The sequence below is a fragment of the Pelophylax lessonae genome, assembly GCF_965119305.1.
Source record: "Pelophylax lessonae genome assembly, chromosome: 2".
NCBI lineage: Eukaryota > Metazoa > Chordata > Amphibia > Anura > Ranidae > Pelophylax > Pelophylax lessonae.
This window is the reverse complement of record NC_138769.1, coordinates 184,777,476-184,800,680: the sequence shown is the minus strand read 5'-3', so window position 1 is coordinate 184,800,680 and position 23,205 is coordinate 184,777,476. Positions and strand designations below refer to the sequence as shown.

The 23,205-nt window shown below is 43.2% G+C and overlaps 1 protein-coding gene across 1 annotated transcript in view; it reads right to left on the bottom strand.

Moving 5' to 3' along the window:
- Positions 1 to 20,346, bottom strand: part of LOC309548016 (interleukin-5 receptor subunit alpha-like) — a 53,251-nt gene extending 32,905 nt beyond the window's left edge. Inside the window, exons 1-3 of the mRNA XM_082247996.1 lie at positions 20,196 to 20,346; positions 17,656 to 17,773; positions 9,642 to 9,811 (exon numbers count right to left, since the gene is read on the bottom strand). Coding sequence (XP_082104122.1) covers positions 9,642 to 9,811; positions 17,656 to 17,752 — 267 coding nt within the window. The 5' untranslated portion in view covers positions 17,753 to 17,773; positions 20,196 to 20,346. The remainder of the gene's footprint in view (positions 1 to 9,641; positions 9,812 to 17,655; positions 17,774 to 20,195) is intronic.
- Positions 20,347 to 23,205: the final 2,859 nt, after the last annotated feature.

Here is a 23,205-nt window from a genome sequence, read left to right as displayed (position 1 = left end):
ATCACCAATCCCATGATGCACCTCTTCAAGTGTCAACCCACTGGGACAGTTACAAAAGCTTGTGCCTCATTGGCCAGGTTTCCTCCACTGTCCAACATGACTCCCCATTGGTTACAGTGGGGATACTCCCTCAGACCAGATGAATACACACTGAGCACAGAGAGCAGGCCTAACTAAAGATCAGGCTCCCCTGATAAGCAGCAGGAGCATTCAATGCTTTTACTTAGCACCTGTCTAGGAGGGTCCTACACTTATAATAGTTATCTTTTATTAAAATGGTTTATATATGAAATGTAAAGCATACTCTTCTCCCTCCTCTCCTGCCCAAACTGCCCACCCTCATACCTTATCTTACATGTAAAGCAGGGGTGGGGAACCTTTTTTCTGCCAAGGGCCATTTGGATTTTTGTAACATCATTCGGGGGCCGTACAAAATGTATGCATAAATGTAAAAGGCATTGCTTTGCGGCAAAAACGCTGTAAAAAATTGTGTGACTTTGAGGTCACAAAAGTGTGAAAGGGGCCTTCATTAATCAAGGTATAGTGTGCCCCCTTTCAATGCAGACTGACCACAGCGTGCCCCCTTTCAATGCAGACTGACCACAGCGTGTCCCCTTTCAATGCAGAGTGACCACAGTGTGCCCCCTTTCAATGCAGAGTGACCACAGCATTCCCCCTTTCAATGCAGAGAGACCACAGCGTGCCCCCTTTCAATGCAGAGAGACCACAGTGTGCCCCCTTTCAATGCAGACTGACCACAGTGTGCCCCCTTTCAATGCAGACTGACCACAGCATGCCCCCTTTCAATGCAGACTGACCACAGCGTGCCCCCTTTCAATGCAGACTGACAACAGTGTGCCCACTTTCAATGCAGAGTGACCACAGCGTGCCCACTTTCAATGCAGACTGACCACAGCGAGCCCCCTTTCAATGCAGACTGACCACAGCGTGCCCCCTTTCAATGCAGACTGACCACAGCGTGCCTCCTTTCAATGCAGACTGACAACAGTGTGCCCACTTTCAATGCAGAGTGACCACAGTGTGCCCCCTTTCAATGCAGACTGACCACAGCATGCCCCCTTTCAATGCAGACTGACCACAGCGTGCCCCCTTTCAATGCAGACTGACAACAGTGTGCCCACTTTCAATGCAGTGTGACCACAGCGTGCCCCCTTTCAATGCAGACTGACCACAGCGTGCCTCCTTTCAATGCAGACTGACAACAGTGTGCCCACTTTCAATGCAGACTGACCACAGCGTGCCCCCTTTCAATGCAGACTGACCACAGCGTGCCCCCTTTCAATGCAGACTGACCACAGCGAGCCCCCTTTCAATGCAGACTGACCACAGCGTGCCCCCTTTCAATGCAGACTGACCACAGCATGCCCCCTTTCAATGCAGACTGACCACAGCGTGCCCCCTTTTAATGCAGACTGACCACAGCGTGCCCCCTTTCAATGCAGAGTGACCACAGTGTGCCCCCGATTAATGCAGACTGACCACAGCGTGCCCCCTTTCAATGCAGACTGACCACAGCGTGTCCCCTTTTAATGCAGACTGACCACTGCGTGCCCCCTTTCAATGCAGACTGACCACAGCGTGCCCCCTTTTAATGCAGACTGACGACAGCGTGCCCCCTTTTAATACAGACTGACCACAGCGTGCCCCCGTTTTAATGCAGACTGACCACAGCGCGCCCCCTTTCAATGCAGACTGGCCACAGTGTGCCCCCTTTTAATGCAGACTGACCAATGCGTGCCCCCTTTTAATGCAGACTGACCACAGTGTGCCCCCGTTTAATGCAGACTGACCACAGCGTGCCCCCTTTTAATGCAGACTGACCACAGCGTGCCCCCTTTTAATGCAGACTGACCACAGCGTGCCCCCTTTTAATGCAGACTGACCACAGCGTGCCCCCATTTAATGCAGACTGACCACAGCGTGCCCCCATTTAATGCAGACTGACCACAGTGTGCCCCCGTTTAATGCAGACTGACCACAGCGTGCCCCCTTTCAATGCAAACTGACCACAGCGTGCCTCCTTTTAATGCAGACTGACCACAGCGTGCCCCCTTTTAATGCAGACTGACCACAGCGTCCCCCCGTTTAATGCAGACTGACAACAGTGTGCCCCCTTTCAATGCAGAGTGACCACAGCGTGCCCCCTTTCAATGCAGACTGACCACAGCGTGCCCCCTTTCAATGCAGACTGACCACAGCGAGCCCCCTTTCAATGCAGACTGACCACAGCGTGCCCCCTTTCAATGCAGACTGACCACAGCATGACCCCTTTTAATGCAGACTGACCACAGCATGACCCCTTTTATTGCAGACTGACCACAGCGTGCCCCCGTTTAATGCAGACTGACCACAGCGCGCCCCCTTTCAATGCAGACTGACCACAGCGTGCCCCCTTTTAATGCAGACTGACCAATGCGTGCCCCCTTTTAATGCAGACTGACCACAGTGTGCCCCCGTTTAATGCAGACTGACCACAGCGTGCCCCCTTTTAATGCAGACTGACCACAGCGTGCCCCCTTTTAATGCAGACTGACCACAGCTTGCCCCCATTTAATGCAGACTGACCACAGCGTGCCCCCATTTAATGCAGACTGACCACAGCGTGCCCCCATTTAATGCAGACTGACCACCGTGTGCCCCCGTTTAATGCAGACTGACCACAGCATGCCCCCTTTCAATGCAAACTGACCACAGCGTGCCCCCTTTTAATGCAGACTGACCACAGCGTTCCCCCCTTTTAATGCAGACTGACCACAGCGCCCCCCCCGTTTAATGCAGACTGACCACAGCATGCCCCCTTTCAATGCAGAGTGACCACAGTGTTCCCCCGTTTAATTCAGACTGACCACAGCGTGCCCCCTTTCAATGCAGACTGACCACAGCGTGTCCCCTTTAATGCAGACTGACAGTGACCACAGCATGCCCCCTTTCAATGCAGAGAGCCAGTGCACTTACCTGCAGTGGCGGCTTCTCCTCGAGTCCTCCCGCCTCCTCCTCGAACAATGGCGTGTGTTCGCCTTTCGGCCAATCAGGAAGCGGGTCTTGAACCCGCTTCCTGATTGGCCAGGGGGAGAATCCGTGTGACAATAGCGAATTTTCATTTGCTATTGTCACACAAATGGGTGGGCTCCCCCCTTTTCTGAGACTCGCACTGTCAGGACGGAGCATCCATCGCCTCCTTCTGACACAGCGGCATGGGGGGGGGGGGGGGGGGGGCGGACGCAACGATTGTGCGGGCCACAGGTTCCCCACCCCTGATGTAAAGTGATTGTAAATGACCACCTTTTAAAACTACCAATTCAGTTTAAAATAGAAATGAAAGGCAAACCATTTGTGTAAAGATATAAGAAAAAGACATTATAAACACCTTTTTTTTCTCTTTTTTTTATACAAACCCAATTCCAAAAAAGTTGGGAAACTGTAAAAATTGAGAGTAAAAAAGGAATGGACTAATTTACAAATCTCATAAACATATTTTATTCACAATATGATATAGATAACATATCAAATGTTGAAAGTGAGACATTTTGAAATGTCATGCCAAATATTGGCTCAATTTTGGATTTCATGAGAGCTACACATTCCAAAAAAGTTGGGACAGATAGCAATAAGAGGCCGGAAAAGGTAAATGTACATATAAAGAAAAGCTGGGGGACCAATTTGCAACTTATTAGGTCAATTGGTAACATGATTGGGTATAAAAAGAGCCTCTCAGAGTGGCAGTGTCTCTCAGAAGTCAAGATGGGCAGAGGATCACCAATTCCCCAATGCTGCAGTGAAAAATATTGGAGCAATTTCAGGATAGGAGTTTCTCATGTAAAAATTGCAAAGAGTTTGAAGTTATCATCATCTACAATGCATAATATCATCCAAAGATTCAGAGAATCTGGAACAAGCTCTGTGCATAAGGGTCAAGGCTGGAAAATCATACTGGATGCCCGTGATCTTCGGCCCTTAGACGGCACTGCATCACATACAGGAATGCTACTGTAATGGAAATCACAACATGGGCTCAGGAATACTTCCAGAAAACATTGTCGGTGAGCACAATCCACCGCGCCATTCGCCATTGCCGGCTAAAACTCTATAGGCCAAAAAAGAAGCCATATCTAAACATGATCCAGACGTGCAGGCACCATCAATTCTGAAAGGTATATCCAAGTTCTAGAACAACATCCAGACGTTGTCTCTTTCAGGGAAGACCTTGCATTTTCCAACATGACAATGCCAGACCACATACTGCATCAATCATAACATCATGGCTGCGTAGAAGAAGGATCCGGGTACTGAAATGGCCAGCCTGCAGTCCACATCTTTCGCCCATAGAAAACATTTGGCGCATCATAAAGAGGAAGATGCGGCAAAGAAGACCTAAGACAGTTGAGCAACTAGAAACCTGTATTAGACAAGAATGGGACAAAATTCCTATTCCAAAAATTGAGCAACTTGTCTCAGTCCCCCAGACATTTGCAGACTGTTATAAAAAGAAGAGGGGATGCCACACAGTGGTAAACATGGCCTTGTCCCAACTTTTTTGAGATGGGTTGATGCCATGAAATTTAAAATCAACTTATTTTTCTCTTAAAATATACATTTTCTCAGTTTAAACATTTGATATGTCATCTATGTTGTATTCTGAATAAAATATTGAAATTTGAAACTTCCACATCATTGCATTCTGTTTATATTCACAATTTGTACAGTGTCCCAACGTTTTTGGAATCGGGTTTGTAAGTTATCACATTCCCTCTGTTCTCAACTGTATAAGAGCTGGGGGAAGGAGAAACAGCAGCACACTGAGCTTTCCATTCAATGGTTCTGCAGCAGGGGTGTGTCAGGACAAGTCTGATCATTGGATGAGAGCACACGAGTTCCCAGCTAGAGGAACTGACCAGGGTGCTTTCTCCTGCTTAGAATGGTCAGTTTTTAATAGGAAAACAGAGAGGCTGGCAGGAACATCTGGGATTTCACATAAAGAAAGAAATACAAAGAGAACAGGATACTTTATCCTGCAAGTACATAGTACAGCAGGCAGAGCTGCCGTACTCTCCATGCTCCTCTTCTCCACATACTGCCTGCTGTCATACTCTTCACTCTCCTCTCTTACACATACTGCCTGCTGTCATACTATTCACTCTCCTCCTCTCTTACACATACTGCCTCCTGTCATACTCTTCACTCTCCTCTCTTACATATACTGCCTGCTGTCATATTCTTCACTCTCCTCTCTTACATATACTGCCTGCTGTCATATTCTTTACTCTCCTCTCTTACATATACTGCCTGCTGTCATACTCTTCACTCTCCTCTCTTACACATACTGCCTGCTGTCATACTCTTCACTCTCCTCTCTTACACATACTGCCTGCTGTCATACTGTTCACTCTCCTCCTCTCTTACACATACTGCCTCCTGTCATACTCTTCACTCTCCTCTCTTACATATACTGCCTGCTGTCATACTCTTCACTCTCTTCTCTTACACATACTGCCTGCTGTCATACTCTTCACTCTCTTCTCTTACACATACTGCCTGCTGTCATACTCTTCACTCTCCTCTCTTACACATACTGCCTGCCGTCATACTCTTCACTCTCCTCTCTTACACATACTGCCTGCCGTCATACTCTTCACTCTCCTCTCTTACACATATTGCCTCCTGTCATACTCTTCACTCTCCTCTCTTACACATACTGCCTCCTGTCATACTCTTCACTCTCCTCTCTTACACATACTGCCTGCTGCCATACTGTTCACTCTCCTCTCTTACACATACTGCCTTCTGTCATACTCTTCACTCTCCTCTCTTACACATACTGCCTGCTGCCATACTGTTCACTCTCCTCTCTTACACATACTGCCTGCTGTCATACTCTTCACTCTCCTCTCTTACACATACTGCCTGCCGTCATACTCTTCACTCTCCTCTCTTACACATATTGCCTCCTGTCATACTCTTCACTCCCCTCTCTTACACATACTGCCTGCTGTCATACTGTTCACTCTCCTCTCTTACACATACTGACTGCTGTCATACTCTTCACTCTCCTTTCTTACACATACTGCCTCCTGTCATACTCTTCACTCTCCTTTCTTACACATACTGACTGCTGTCATACTCTTCACTCTCCTTTCTTACACATACTGCCTCCTGTCATACTCTTCACTCTCCTTTCTTACACATACTGACTGCTGTCATACTCTTCACTCTCCTCTCTTACACATACTGCCTGCTGTCATACTCTTCACTCTCCTCTCTTACACATACTGCCTCCTGTCATACTCTTCACTCTCCTTTCTTACACATACTGCCTGCTGTCATATGTTTTACTCTCCTCTCTTACACATACTGTCTGCTGTCATACTCTTCACTCTCCTCTCTTACACATACTGCCTGCTGTCATACTCTTCACTCTCCTCTCTTACACATACTGCCTGCCGTCATACTCTTCAGTCTCCTCTCTTACACATACTGCCTGCCGTCATATTCTTTACTCTCCTCTCTTACATATTCTGCCTGCTGTCATACTTTTCACTCTCCTCTCTTACACATACTGCCTGCTGTCATACTTTTCACTCTCCTCTCTTACACATACTGCCTGCCGTCATACTCTTCAGTCTCCTCTCTTACACATACTGCCTGCCGTCATACTGTTCAAAACTTCTCCTACACACACTGCCTGATGTTGTATTCTTCACACTCCTCTTCTACACATACTGCTTGCTGTCGTATTCGTATAAAAAAACCACTGCAGACATGCAGCACAGTCTTTAATACCATGGTTTATTGGCCAAATTTCTGCCCATTTTGACAGGTATAACTTTGGCACCTCCTCAAAGTGCTGGAACCCTTCCTGTCTCTCGAGCATTCCTTTTGCCCAGTGAGTTTGCCACTAATAGTGAAGGGCCTTGAACATGGTCTCTCATTTTAATTCAATAAAAAAACTTTTTTTTTCTGAGCTTGGATGGGGTTGGGATCTTCAAATTGATGTCTGTGTCCCCTTTAGTAAAATCTCCCCACACTTCCTGTGCTGTTTACCATTGCGACTGAAACTGGTACTGAAAGTGATAGAATTTCTCCAACAGGGTTAGAGATACCAATTTAAATCTGGCAGCGATCCAATCTATTTCACCTTTTACTAAAAAGTGTGTTATTGCTTCTGTTTGACCATTTTTGGAAGATTTCCTTTAACTTTCTGTCCAGTAGACCATTGTAACTGAGACAGTATACAGTGGGCATTGAAAAGACTCACCCCCTTTAAAATAATTACATTATGTTGCTTTGCAGCCTAAAATAAGACAGACACGGTTTTTGTTTTATCCAACCTATAACATCCAAAAAAAAAAAGAAAATCAAAAACAGAATCACTGAGTTGAAAAAAGGATCACCCCCTCCTAAAAATAACTTGGAAATTCAATCAGGTATAGCTAATCACCTTCTCAATGGCACACAAAGCCATTGGACTTTCAACTAATCAGCTGTGGTCATTTTGATTACCTCAGCATTAAAGGAGCTTTACTGGAGCATTTCAGTCCCGGGTAGTTCAACTGAAGCAAACAATCAGCTATGGGTGGCAAGGCACTGTCAAAGGTTTTCCTGGATGTGGACAGGCACAAGTCAGGAGATGGATACAAACAAATTGTATGGGAGGGTTGCTAGAAAAAAGCCATTCCTCAAAAAAAAGGCCACATGCAGTCACGACTGAGCTTTGCCAAAACGCACCTTGAAGATTTTAGGGCTGCATGAAAAAAAGTGTTATGGTCAGAGCAGACTAAAATTTAATTATTTGGCCTCAACACCAAACAATATATTTGGCATAAATCCAATACATCTCACCATCCAAATAACACCATTCCTACAGTAAAGCATGGAGTTGGTAATATCCTGTTTTTTGGGGTGTTTCTCTGCAGCAGGGACTGGAGCACTTGTCAGGACTGTCAAATAATTGAGTTTCTGAATGTTGCCAGAAACTTGTCAATGGGAAGAAACTTTGCCAGAAACTTGTCAATGGGAAGAAAGTTTACCTTCCAACATGACAACAACCCAAATCACGCAGCAAAAATTATCACACAGCATTTGAAGGAGAAAAAGATGAATGTACAAGGCCTAGTCAGAGCCCAGACTTAAATCTCATTAAAAATTTGTGGAATGACTTAAAGTGGAGTTCCACCCATTTTTAATAACTTGGATTACATAGATGTATGTAATCCCCTTTAAAACTACTTTTACCAATGGAAACTTTTTTTTTTTTTTGCTAGGAAATACCTTATTTTCTTCTTTATTTATCCTCTCCTCACTTCCGGGTCTGGCCGCCGATCGCTGATTACGTCATTCGGCGATTCGCAAGGGCTGCTGGGATGTATCTTATGGGATGAAATTTCGCATTATTACACAGGAGTCCTGAGCTGTACTCGTATGTATTGGATTGAGGCCGTGCTTTGCCCCGCCCCCCCCCCCGCCTCCTCTCAGTGAGCTGTACTCGGATGTATTGGATTGAGTCCGTGCTCCGGCCTGCCTCCGCTCTGCCTTATCCCCGCCTCCTCTCAGTGAGCAAGGACTGAAAGCATTATATCCTCACTGAGCTCACTGAGAGAAGGCGGGGTGGAGGCGGGGCAGAGCACAGCCTCAATCCAATACATACAGTACAGCTCAGGACACCTGTGTAATAATGTGAGCAAGGACTGAAAGCATTATATCCTCACTGAGCTCACTGAGAGAAGGCGGGGTGGAGGCGGGGCAGAGCACAGCCTCAATCCAATACATACAGTACAGCTCAGGACACCTGTGTAATAATGTGAGATTTCATCCCATGAGATACATCCCAGCAGCCCTTGCGAATCGCCGAATGACGTAATCACCGATCGGCGGCCAGACCCGGAAGTGAGGAGAGGATGAATAAAGAAGAAAATAAGGTATTTCCTACTTTTCCATTGGTAAAGGTAGTTTTAAAGGGGACATACATCTAAAGTTACTAAAATGGGTGGAACTCCACTTTAAAGACTGCAATCCACAAACGGTCCCCATCAAATTAAACTGAACTTGAAGAGGCAAATATTGCAAAGTCTAGATGTGCAAAGTTAGTAGAGACAGTCCCCAACAGACTAAAGGCTGCAATAAGAGCAAAAAAGGTGGTTGAACAAAATACTGACTCAAGGGGGTGATACTGTTTCCAACTCAGTGATTCGGTTTTTCAATTTCACTTGAATGTTGTAAATTGTAAATACCGCTGGATAAAGCAAAAACCGTCTGTCTTTATTTCGGGCTGCAAAGCAACAAAATTTAATTATCCTAAATGGGAGGGGAAGAATCTTTCCTTTACCCACTGTACATTCCTAACTGACAAAAAGACCTCAGTGAAATCAGATGTTCTAGTGGCTCTCAAAGGAGGGACATTTATAAATGGTTTCCCTATGACCTATGCACTGATTAATACATGTCACGTGAAGGGGGCATTTTGTGAGGTTTAGAGATTATTCTGACAGTAGGGCCATAGAATAATAAATGAATAGGATGAGAAAGCAGTGAGCAACACAATAAAAGTCAGAGGTTTAAAGCTGCTCCCAGCTAAACAGACATCCCAGAGGGACTGATGAAACAAATAACTGAATATAACATATTACCCCAAGTACATATTCGTATAGTGCATCATCTTGTTTATCATTTTTCATATAGATTTCATATTCCATGTTGCTTTGGGTCTCTGTAGGAAAATCACAGTCCCAAGACAGATATAAAACTCTTTCTCCGACTTCCACAGATAAATGTATAGGCTTTAAATCTTCACTGGACACTGCAAAAAAAAATAAAAAATTATGTGAATAATTGGTCAAAGTTGTTGAAATGAATCTGCATTTATTTCAAACCCCAAGTGAATATAACCAAAGAAATAAACTAAATATGTTAGCAAACTGCAGACCAAATAAAATTGAGAACTGAATAAAAAGGAGATAACATAGCACAGGTAGATCCTTCTTAGAATAACAAGACTCTACTGGTGCTACCCACTAGTTCAATTGTAGGAGTTTTTGATTCCTTTAGCTGCTTGTTACCATAACATTCTGGGTTAAATTTTCTATTTAGATATTAATAGATTGTAAGCTCTAACGAGCAGGGCCCTCTGAAAGCGTATTGTACACTGCTCAAAAAAAGTAAAGGAACACTTTAAAAACACATCAGTTCTCAATGGGGAAAAATATCATGCTGGATATCTATACTGGTATGGATTGGGTAATGTGTTAGGAATGAAATGATGCCACATCGTTTAATGGAAATGAAAATAGCAACCTACAGAGGGCTGAATTTAAAGACACCCTGAAAATCAAAGTGAAAAAAATGATGCAGTAGGCTAGTCCATTTTGCTGAAATTTCATTGCAGCAACTTAAAATGGTAATCTGTAGTTTGTATGGCCTCCGTGTGCTTGTATGCATGCCTGACAATGTTGGAGCATGCTCCTTTTGAGATGATGGATGGTGTCCTGGGGTATTTCCTCCCAGATCTTGACCAGGGCATCACTGAGCTCCTGAACAGACTGAGGTGCAACCTAAGGCGTCAGATGGACCAAAACATAATGTTCCAGAGGTGTTCTATTGAATTTAGGTCAGGCGAGCATGGGGGCCATTTAAAAGGTATCAATTCCTTCATCCTCCAGGAACTGGCTGCATACTCTCGCCACATGAGGCCGGGCATCATCGTGCACCAAGAGGAACTCAGGACCCACTGCACCAGCGTAGGGTCTGACAATGGGTCCAAGGATTTCATCCCAATACCTAATGGCAGTCAGGGTGCCATTGTCTAGCCTGTAGAGGTCTGTGCGTTCCTACATGGATATGCCTCCCCAGACCATTACTGACCCACCACCAAAATGGTCAAGCTGAACAATACACGTCTGTCACATGTGCTCAGGGTGAACCTGGTTTAATCTGTGAAAAGCACAGGGCGCCATTGGTGGACCTGCCAATTCTGGAGTTCAATGGCAAATGCCAATTGAGCTCCACGGTGATGGGCAGTGAGCACAGGGCTCACTAGAGGACGTTGGGCCCTCAGGCCACCATCCTGAAGTCTGTTTCTGATTGTTTGGTCAGAGACATTTATATCAGTTGCCTGCTGGAGATCATTTTTTAGGACTCTGGAAGTGCTCATCCTGTTCCTCCTTGCACAAAGGAGCAGATACCGGTCCTGCTGATGGGTTAAGGACCTTCTATGGCCCTATCCAACTCTCCGAGAGTACCTGCCTGTCTCCTGGAATCTTCGGGCAAATGCACATATTGATGTGCCATGCTGGAGGAGTTGGAATGCCTGTGCATTCCATAGGGTCTATAGGGTCCAGGTATTACCTCATGCTATCAGTAGTAATACTGACCCTAGCCAAATTCAAAACTAGAGAAAAGATGAGTAGGTAAAAGAATTTCAGTGGCCTCCAAAGTCATTCTGTTTTGCAGGTTGTCTCATTGTTGCCCATCTAGTGCCTCTATTAATTTAATTAACACCAAAGCAGCTGAAACTGATTAACAACCCCCTCTGTGACTTAACTGACTGACTAGATCATTATCTCAGGAGTTTCATTGATTTGATGCTATACTTTGATTAAAAGTGTTCCTTTAATTTTTTTGATCAGTATATTTGTACTGTCTACCCTCAAGTTGTAGAGCTCTACGTAAACTGTTGGTGCTATATAAATCCTGTATAATAATAATAATAATAATAATACATTTGTTTAAATGTAGAGTTGACATCATTATTTTTTAACTTTTTACTAATAATGCATTGTTTTTCTAAATTGCTTACACAGACTATAATATAATATGTATGAAAGTAATATCAGAGACAAAATCATACCATGGCTCTGAAAAAGGATGAGAGGGAAATTTGAGGGATTCAGAGCTAAATAGTAGAGTCCAACTCCGGACTGCACTAAAATTGAACATTGCTATTACAATGAGGCCCCATTCATTCCACTAACACCAACAGTGGGGTATAATTCCCCCCACTGATATCAATGATGAGGCACTATTCCTTCTACTTTCCCCAACGATGAGGCACTATTCCTTCAACTGACACCAATGATAAGTAATTATTCCTCCAACTGATGCCAGTGGAGCACTATTCCTTCCACTGAAACCATTGATGGGGCACTATTCCTCCCAATGAAGCCAATGAATGGGGTACTATTCCTCCTCCTTCTATCTACAAGCACTATGTAATTTTTATTTACTGCCACTGACCATCAAGCCTGATGCTGGGGTGTTTTCTCCACCCATTGGCCACAGTTTGGCCTTCTTAAAGTCTGAAGGACAGTAAACTGGCCCTTTAAATAAAATAAAGTTTGGAGACCCCTGCCCTGAAGCAAACAAGCATTTAATCCATGCAGTGTGAGGCGGCAGTGGAAACTGCATGGTGAAATGTTACCACAGTCCAGCATTCAGATTTACCATTCAGCAATCATTTTTTAATATTAGAAATACATATTAAAGTGCATGTAAACCCTAATAATAAACTTATTTTATTTACTTTTTTTTATTGGTCTGTTAAATACACCATACAGTTTTAACAATCAATTTAAGTTTTTCTGGATGAAATTGTGTGTTTTGCTCCCCACTCATACATTAGGGTTACTTCACAACTACTATCTCCTATTTGAAGTCCACAGCCTTTATATTGCTCTCCATTTTACATTTTGCATTTATTGCATCCTAAGTCATTAGTTCTTCTTAGATTTTCTCAAAACTCTATTTATTCAATATCTTCATTATTATTCTAAAAAAAAAAAAAAAAATACTTCTAGACAACAGACCTATTTTTGGGAAGAAAACACAAGTCTCACTATTTCTCAATTTTCTAGTCCTACAGTTCAGGCAGGGCTGGGACAAGGGGTGGGCAGGAGGGATGGCTGCACTGGGAGCAACGATTTATTGCAGGGATGAGGGTGCCCTGACCCTAACCCTAAGGGAAGGGTGAGGTCTCAGTTTGGCATCTTTGCCCTGGGCACTGTATGAGCTCACGCACCCCCTTTTGACCATTCTTATTGGATTATTGGCAGATCAGTAAGTATTTTTCTGTAACTTTTAAAACATGGAGACATGCACATTTTGCAGACTTATTCTGTATATGTTTTTTTTTATTTTGCCTAGACACACACTTTAACTTTTGTTACACAGACATCTGAAGACAGCAGCTTTAAAGTTTGGTCTAAAAAAATAAATAAATAAAATTAGTGCAAGCGACTGTGCTTACAATCAGTATGAAGTGTCCCTTGTGCTGCTGGCTGTGGTTTTAGTGGAAATCCTCTGTCCTCTGATCCTCCCCATCCCCACAGACAGTAATCTTATGGTGTTGTAGGGGTTAATAATTGCCAAAGGACCTGCCATATGCTCTCTTGTCAAGAGTGCCGTCTTTGCCTGCCCTATACAGCCACCTCCTCCATTCAAAGAACCTATACTATATCTTCCATGAGTGAAACGCGATCTATGAATGGAGGACAGGTGGATAAATGAAAGGTCTGCCTCCTAAGGTCATTTTCCTTTGTTTGATCTCTAAAAATGCCACAAGTAGAGAAAAAACTGTTCTGGCCTGCCAGAAGTCCAGTGTATGCTTAACCTAACAACATAGAGCCTTCACTGCTCTGAAATTCTAAGCAGTGTCAGCCCTGCATATTGGCCTACAGAACTCCATCCTTTTCTCTCCCTCGCCATACATACATAGATTTATTTCCAAAGCAACAGAGTGCTGCTGCCTTTACTCCCATAATCACTCTCACTGTGTGTATGGTAAGGGCTCTTGGGAGATGCAGTTCTGGGGGAGTGCCAACATCAATAGCGAGTGAGCTCTGTACTGCTGTTCCTCCAAGAATTTGACAAGCTCAGTGAAAAAGAAAAATACTGGGTGTGATGGTATTCACCGTCACTGGAGGTGAGCAGCAGATACTTAATGGTTTGAATTGCTTCAGATGGGACAGCGATATTTGTCAGAAATATCTTCATATAGAAATATAAAGATTTAATCCTATTTTACACTGGGAGACTTAGACTGTTATTGACAATTGCCATGAACTCTGACTCCTAGATAATGTGTGTATTCCATGTCCCTGCATGCAAGAACAGGCTTCCCTATTGTTTGTGAATTGAAATGTAATGTGTATTGTGTTAAAGTTTACCTGTCTCATTGTTAAATGTTAATGACCTCACATTGTTCTGTCCAGATGGCTAGATAATTAGTTTAGTTCCTGTATACACTTTCGTCTGCATATGCTTCTGTAATCAGGCAGAGGGGAGGGATTGTGTACACTGTGTGAGAGTGTAAAACTCTGTTTTCATTGGATTGTGAATGTCAGGGCCTGTTTTCAACAAGGTCCACCTGGGCGGTAACCTTGTGGGGGAAAACTGTATAAAAGTCTGTTTCTTGTTCAATAAAGTTGATTTAGTTCACCCTCAATCTAGAGTCCTGTCTCTCAATGTCTCTCATTGGGGGAATTGGCTACAAGGGATTGCTATGTCCTCCATACTCCCTTGGATAATCACTAAGCTCTTGTAAGAGCTTGTGTAAGAGCTTGTTCTGCTGCACTCTCTGGGGAAAGAGAGGTTCACCCATGGGAACCTGGAGCCTTGTCTTAGGTCCAGGGTGGGTAGGAGACGGCGACCCTAACCAAGCTGCGGCAGTTCGTGAGGCGGTTATGGTGTCTGGTGGAGTGCTTGGAGCCCTCGGGAAGCATTAGGAGCATCCGTCAACAAAGGTACCAGGTCGGGGTGTCGGTTGATCCGTTACATTGGTGGCAGCAGTGGGATGGCGTCCTAGTGCGAGGAGAAGCAGCTCGGAGACACTGGTAATGTTATTGAGCAAGCTAACACCCGTGCAGCGTCGCCATGGAAGAGGAATTTGTAAGGAGGTTGCAAGAGATGCAGATACAGCACAGGGGACCAGTATCATACCAGGTCCTGCTAGGATGGCATGATTTTGTGCGCTTGGATCTCTGGAAGGAAACGCTAGCCTGTGAGCATGCTGACCAGCGCCACCAGGGAAAAATCCTCCCCTCCATCCAGAAAAGGTACTGGTCGCAGTATGAATTGTGGGAGCTGTTTTTGGGAGATACACAGTACTAGGAGCATCCATCAACGGAGGATCCGTTACACCGGGGCATGCTCTAAAGTGTAAGAGGGGGGCTTAGGGATATACAGTACCTCACAAAAGTGAGTACACCCCTCACATTTTTGTTAATATTTTATTATATCTTTTCATGTGACAACACTGAAGAAATCCACACAGTGCTAAGAAAACAAACAAATAAAAAAAGCAGCTTCCAGTGAGATAACACCAAAATAGCAAATAATATAAAACTAGCTGCGCTAAATGATAAAAAAATAAAGTAATGAACCCCAATAAAAAAATAAACATCAATAACCGCTGACGTCACCCACGTAACCCGGAAGGATGGGCAGACCTAGCTGCCGGACGGCTTTTTGTTTTAAAGCGCTTTATTCTGCACCTTATGTAAGTGCAATTCTTTATCACAATAAATTGTAAATTTGGTTTACACTATGGAGCTTATATTTCTCTTTATGATGATTGCGCATTCATCTGTGGAACATTGTGAGTGGGACAATTACTGCCTTAGTGGTTGTGGATACCCCTCCAGGCTTTGCTTTGCTTTGGTTGTGTATACAGGTGTTACCATACATGCTCTCTGGTAAGCAGACTTGCATGAGGTGGTGGATCTGAGCACTGGGAGTGAAGAATTCACACAGAACTTGAATTATTTACCATCAACTTCATCACATTTGGGACTTTTTATTATCACCCTTCTATATATGTATTTATTTACTACTTTATGCATATTATTTCACAGTTATTGATGTTTATTTGTTTATTGGGGTTCATTACTTCATTTATTATCATTTTGCGCAGCTTGTTTTATATTATAACACTGAAGAAATGACACTTTGCTACAATGTAAAGTAGGGAGTGTACAGCTTATATAACAGTGTAAATTTGCTGTCCCCTCAAAATAACTCAGCCATTATGTCTAAACCGCTGGCAACAAAAGTGAGTACACCCCTAAGCGAAAATGTCCAAATTGGGCCCAATTATCCATTTTCTCTCCCCGGTGTCATGTGACTCGTTAGTGTTACAACGTCTTAGGTGTGAATGGGGAGCAGGAGCTCTCACTCTCTCATACTGGTCACTGGAATTTCAATAGGGCACCTCATGCCAAAAAACTATTTGGGGATCTGAAAAAAATAATTGTTGCTCTACATAACGATGGCCTAAGCTATAAAAAGATTGCCAATACCCTGAAACTGAGCTGCAGCACGGTGGCCAAGACCACACAGTGGTTTAACAGGACAGGTTCCACTCAGAACAGGCCTCGCCATGGTCGACCAAAGTAGTTGAGTGCATGTGCTCAGCTTCATATCCAAAGGTTGACTTTGGGAAATAGACGTATGAGTGCTGCCAGCATTGCTGCAGAGGTTGAAGGGGTGGGGGGTCAGCCTGTCAGTGGTTAGACCATACGCCACACACTGCATAAAATTGGTCTTCATGGCTGTCGCTCCAGAAGGATGCCTCTTCTAAAGATGATGCACAAGAAAGCTCGCAATCAGTTTGCTGAAGACAAGCAGACTATGGACATGGATTACTGGAACCATGTCCTGTGGTCTGATGAGACCAAGATAAACTTATTTAGTTCAGATGGTGTCAAGCGTGTGTCGCAGGCAACCAGGTGAGGAGAGTACAAACCCAAGTGTGTCTTGCCTACAGTCAAGCATGGTAATGGGAGTGTCATGGCCTCGGGCTGCATGAGTGCTGCCGGCATTGGGGAGCTACAGTTCATTGAGGGAACCATGAATGCCAACATGAACTGTGACATACTGAAGCAGAGCATGATCCCCTCCCTTCGGAGACTGGGCCGCAGGGCAGTCTTCCAACATGATAACGACCCCAAGCACACCTCCAAGATGACCAAAGTATAAGAAGCTTAGGGTAAAGGTGATGGACTTGCCAAGCATGTCTCCAGACCTAAACCCAATTGAGCATCTGTGGGGCATCCTCAAACTGAAGGTGGAGGAGCGCAAGGTCTCTAAAATCCACCAGCTCTGTGATGTCGTCATGGTGGAGTGGAAGAGGACTCCAGTGGCAACCTGTGTGCCCTGGTGAACTCCATGCCCAAGAGGGTTAAGGCAGTGCTGAAAAATAATCGTGGCCACACAAAATATTAGCAATTTGGGCCCAATTTGGACATTTTCATTTAGGGTTGTACTAATTTTTGTTGCCAGCTGTTTAGACATTAATGGCTGCGTGTTGAGTTATTTTGAGTGGACATCAAATTTACTCTGTTATACAAGCTGTACGCTTACTACTTTACATTGTAGCAAAGTGTCATTTCTTCAGTGTTGTCACATGTAAAGATATAATAAAATATTTACAAAAATGTGAGGGGTGTACTCACTTTTGTGAGATACTGTACATGGGTAATGCCCTGACAGACCATTTCTAATAGAGTGGTATATGTGTGATGTTGAGCATTTCTCGAAGAATCTAGATCTGCCTTTCTTTTCAGATCTTAAACATGTTTGTGAATTGCTTTATTTAGATTTGGGTATTATAAGAAAAGTGTTCAACAGTATAATTTCTTGTTGCACACTTACACGCTTTGTTGCATTCTTCAGGGGCTTCACAGGCTTCATGCAAACAACAATAATGCCACATTAGACAAAAGAAAAGAATATAAGGTGTTGAATCCATTTCATGTTATATAGCACAAGCCTGAAAATAGAAAGAACATGCTAACACTAAAACATTATTTCACAAACTTGATTCACAAATGTCACTTTTCTTATGAAAATCCAAACATAAGAATCAGTCATGGAGTCTAAGTGCATGTTCACACCAGAACGTTTCCCGCCCCGCGTTCAAAGCACACTGCGGTTGCAATCTGCAATGGGTGTCAATGTCAAGTTAATGACACCCTAATGCAGGGCGCACATGCAGTGCTCCCCTATCAGAACCTTGGACCTTTGGAGTATGAAGGAAAAGACCCTGCAGGGAGCAGTCTAGTGGCACGGAGGGATTGAGTTGGGTACTGTAAGTAGATTTTTTCATGTCCCCTAGACCTAAACAAGCAAACTCCTGAGGAGTTTTGGTGTGCTTTCAGAAAGTGCACCAAACCCACAAGATGTAGTAGAAGTCCATAGGAAAGCGCAGCTAACCCACATGGAAAGCTGCAGGTGCACTGCGCTGCACCCCCGCTGCAGGTAAACCATAGTTCATCAGTGCAAAAGCAACCTTAAAGGGGGCTCAGGACAGTAAGGGCTCCTTTATATTTATGGTTTGGGTGGAGGTAAAACCCCCTAGTTCATCGTGGCCGCAACCGGTTATCAAATTGCTTAAGTGGCCCTCGCTCTTCAGAAGGTTGAACGCCCCTGACTTAAACAATATTTAAACATAAAAACAGAAATGTTACATACTGCAGCTTGCTCATCCATAGATTTAGGCCCTGTTCTTCTTTTTGGCAGATTACAAGCATTTTTGGCCCCATAGACTTCAATAGAAACGCCTGACTTGAGCAGAAAAACGCTCGTAAAACGCTCAAATAGAAGCTCTCCACCCCTAATTTCCTCTCCCTCTCCTCCTCCTAGTGCTTTCTATTGGCTAAACAAAAATGCCTGAAGCTGTAAAATGCTTGTAATACACTTTTAAAATGCTTCAAAAAAGCTTGTAAAAGCGGCAAAAAAAGCTTAAACGCCCTAAAAATGCTAGTAAATCGATATGCTCAGGTGTGAATGGAGCCTTAGTGATTGCATCAGTTACATTTTTCAGGCTAAAGACTGGTAACACTGAGCTATTGTATTCTGACAGGGGGACAAGGCCCCACTAGGCCTCGGCTGAGTGCACTGATCGGGTTTCGAATGGCTGGTGTCTGTTGGACCAGCTGCTGTACACATGGGACTTATGCCAACCAGTTTCTATTGACCTGGCCAATGCCGCCTGACATTTGGCCCATGTGTGCGGCCCTTTAGAACATTTTCAACAAGTACAGAAAATATTTGTTGATTTTACCAGAAATGTGGTGTCCTTATTACTTCCTTTGAGCTGTACTAAAAGCACAAAAAATCTTATCATCCTTCAAAGTAATATTTGCCTATAGTTCTACTTTAGTAGTAATATATAGACTACATTTTTTTTGAATATTCAAGACTTTCTTTGGGCAATATTGTCTTGCAAAATTATTTTTTATTTTTTTTTTCAGTTCAATCTAATGACAAAAGTATGTAACAAAAATGCTTTGTTTCATAATTTGACTGCTATTAGTTTTAAAACAGCCAGTTCTACTTTAGTTAAAAAGTGAAAATTTGTTTCTCTAAAAAGGACTTTTTATTTTTTATTTTTTTCATTTTTTTTTTGTGTTTGAAGTTTGTTTATGCATGAATTGGGCAGTGAACTAAGAGCCGGTTCACACTGAGGCGATCCGACTTTGAGGCACGACTTGCAGGGACTTCACATAATGGAAGTCTATGCAAGTCGCTCCCAGGTCGCCCCAAAGTAGTACAGGACCCTTTTTCTAAGTCGGAGCGACTTGTCTTGCTCCTATTAGAACGGGTCCTGTACTACTCAATGGCGAGCAACCGACCGCGACTTGTCAGGCTGACAAGTCACCTGACAAGTCGCGCTAGTCTGAATGGGGTCTTAAAACTTTACTTTTATTTATTTATTTTATTATTATAAAAAGAATGTTCAAGAAAAGACCCTGTTATTGCCAGCCTGAAGCTAGTTGAATTGTATACCTGATTTGAAGTGATAACCTGTGCAATGTTTGAGTTAGAGCCGGTTCACGCTAGGGCGACTCATCGCGGCTTGCAAACGACTTCTCTAATAGAAGTCAATGAAAGCCACTCCGAAGTCGCCCCCAAGTAGTGCAGGAACCTTTTTCTAAATCGGAGCGACTTGAGTCGCTCTGATTAGAACAGTTTCATTGCACAGAATGGAGCGCGACTTGTCAGGCAACCAAATCGCCTGACAAGTCGTGGCAGTGTGAACCGGGTTTAATATATGTGAATTGACATGTTCTCCTATATTCACCCATCAACCCTTATTTATACAACTGTGGTTTTGGAGGTGTCAAAAGAGTGGCCTATTTTCTGCAAATTTTATATTGATTAAATCTTCATAAAAAGCAAAGGTGACTTACCCCAGTCTTTATCCAGATATCTTACATTACAACATTCTTAAATTAAGGCATTATAAGCTGTGAGTTGAGAGGACTGGTAACTGCTTGAAGCTTCTCAATCTGAAGAAACCTTAGTTGGTAATTTACATGCTTGTCTTCCTATTCAGGCTCTTGTAAAAGCTATGGTGGAGCAAAATAATTATCAATGATTTTTTGGAACACAATGTTTTTTAAGCAGGGTTGCCCTCAATATATGTAGTAGTCTACTGTCAAAGTGTAATGTTTTTTTTTTTTGTTTTTTTTTTTTTACAATAAACATTTATTGAAAAGAAAAGGTTGAATACAAACGGTTCATGATATAGTATGGAGTAATCAAAAGAAAATAAAGTAAAGAAATATAATATCAATTGAAACGAATAGTAATGCAAATGTCAATACATATAGCATTATAAAAATGTCTTATATAAAAATAAATAAATAAATAATGGACATACATAGTATTTATAGGTTTGTCAAAATAAAAAGTACATTTTTACATTGTATTGTAATCAGCAAGAGTAATTAAATATTGTAAATATCTCTTAAATTTGGCATACCTCTGGTTCGTTAAGTATCTCTCTTTGAACTATTCAAAGATTATTAAAAGGTTTGTCTAGGTAGTTAGTCTAAAAGCCTGGACATGTATTTTCTTAGTATGTAGTCTAAATTCAGGTATAACAAGAGTATATTTATTTATTATTATACATTTCAGGTCCCAATCACTTTTTTGTATTCCTCAGTTAAGGTAAAGAGATACCAAGGTCTCCACAGTTTGTGGAAGTGTGAGTTGGATTCTCTTTTTCTGGCGCTTCATGGCAATGCAATGGGTTGTAGCTCTGCCCCCACAACCTGCTAGGACTGGTTAACCATAAATCAAAGACAGACCCGGCTCCCAGCATTCTCCTTTTTGTCCCCACTTAATCAGGACTGGAGTTGCGAGGTATCCCTTACCGTTTGTCACCCCAGCCAGGTTAAGCCTCTCCTGGGTGCAAGTCCTTCCTATACAGTCTCTAAATGAGCTATATGGTTGGAGCCCAATTCTGGTGGTCTGAGGGGCATAGTTCAGCCTCTCCTGGGTGGAAATCCTTCCTCTACAGCCTCTACATGAAGTATATGTTTGGAGCCCCTTTCTGGTGGTGCAGGCCTTTCAAAGAAAGCTTTTAAACAAGCTTTGACGTAAGTGACAGCGTTTTCCCTTTGCTTTCCATATGCTTTCACCTCTTTTCTCTTTTTTTTGTGGACGTTTGCCATTTCCAAGATGGCTGCAGCAGTGCAAGTATACTCTGAGCATGAAAGGCAGGAAGTGATGTGGCCCATGTGGCCTGTTTCCTAACTAGCCCTTTTCCAAGATGGCGATCTGAGCATGCTCAGGCACTGATATCACTAATGGCAAAATGTGATAGTTTAAACAGTTTTATGGCATTTTTGGGCAACACATGGTGGAGCTCTCTACTCTACAACACATGCTGGATGCTTATGTGGTCATTGTTTGCAGATATGTTTTCCCTTTTTATGGCGTTCACCTGAGCTTTTCCTATCTCCTTCTCAGTGTTTCTCTAGGATCACTGTGTCATACAGTTTTTCATTTCAGTCTGCTGCTTTGCTCTGTTTCTATGAGGAAAGCTGGCCAGTCAGACCAGCTTTTAAGGTATAAGGATTAAATAAGTAGTGAAGATTGAGAAAAAGAGAATTAATATCTACATGTAAGGACCTCAAGATGGAAGAAGCCCTCTAAAGGTCAAGACAAGTCGCCATCTAAGAGCAGACATCCAGGCAATGTTGATCAAGGTCATCCTCCCAACACTTATTATCATTGCTCCTCATTTACAAACATCACAGGTTAAAAGCACTAATAGTTGCTGCATTTGTGGTGGAGAGTCGTGTCCTGCCAAGCTCTTATAGAAAAAATCCAAGTTCGAGACCGCACGCAGGGTATTATGATGAAATCAAAAGTATCTTTATTCCTCATAAATAAAGTAGACAGACAGTGTGCAAACAGACGTGTCGGGTTGACGCGTTTCACAACGCTGTAGGTCGCTTACTCATAACCACACAGCCTTGTCAACCCGACATGTCTGTTTGCACACTTTCTGTCTACTTTATTTATGAGGAATAAAGATACTTTTGATTTCATCATAATACCCTGAGTGCAGTCTCGAACTTGGATTTTTTCTATTCTCGGATGACGGATCTGACCTGCACCGGGTTTGGAACACACACCTGAGTGGCTTCCCCCCTCTTCACTGCCAAGCTCTTATGCCAAGTCTGCCTGGAACAAGCAGGATACAGCCCTGGAAGGACCTCAAGATGGAGGGTGCTTTCTAAAAGCCAGAACATTTACCATTTAGCACAGACATCCAGGCAATGTTGATCAAGGTCATCATCTCGCCCTTCATTATTATTGCTCCCTGTTTACAACCACCACAGGTTACTAGCCCTAATGGTTGTGGTGTTTGTGGTGGAAAGTCTTTGCGTGACAAACTAGTATGTCAGGTCCTCTTGGAGGAAGCGACAACTGACAAAGAAGGGGGTGTCTGGAAAGTAGCTGTCTTGATTAAAGAATAGGCCAAGGAGTTGATACATGAAGCCTGTACTTCCTAGTTTGTGGCTAAATTGCCAAGCACTTCCAACCAGAGCCAGTAGGTGATGTCCAAACTGAAAAGCTTGTCAGTAGAAGAATGCATTAAAGGGGTTACAGGCCTTGAGGATTGCCCAATAGAGCCTTTTGCAAGGGCAGTTAAGGACACAATTGCCTGGAGTGAAATGGAGGAAACTCTGCAAAAGGTTAGAAAGTACTAATTTCCCTGAAAAACCGAATAACTGGAGGAGTTAATCAAGGAAGAATGGAAGGAGTCAGAGAAAAAGGCCTGTATAAATAGGTTGTCAAAACTGTATAGCCTGAAAAAGCTAAAGGTCAACCAGCTGCGGTCTCCTCCTATGGTGGATGCGTCATTAATACAGCTGACAAGACATGTCATCTTGCGGTTACGTT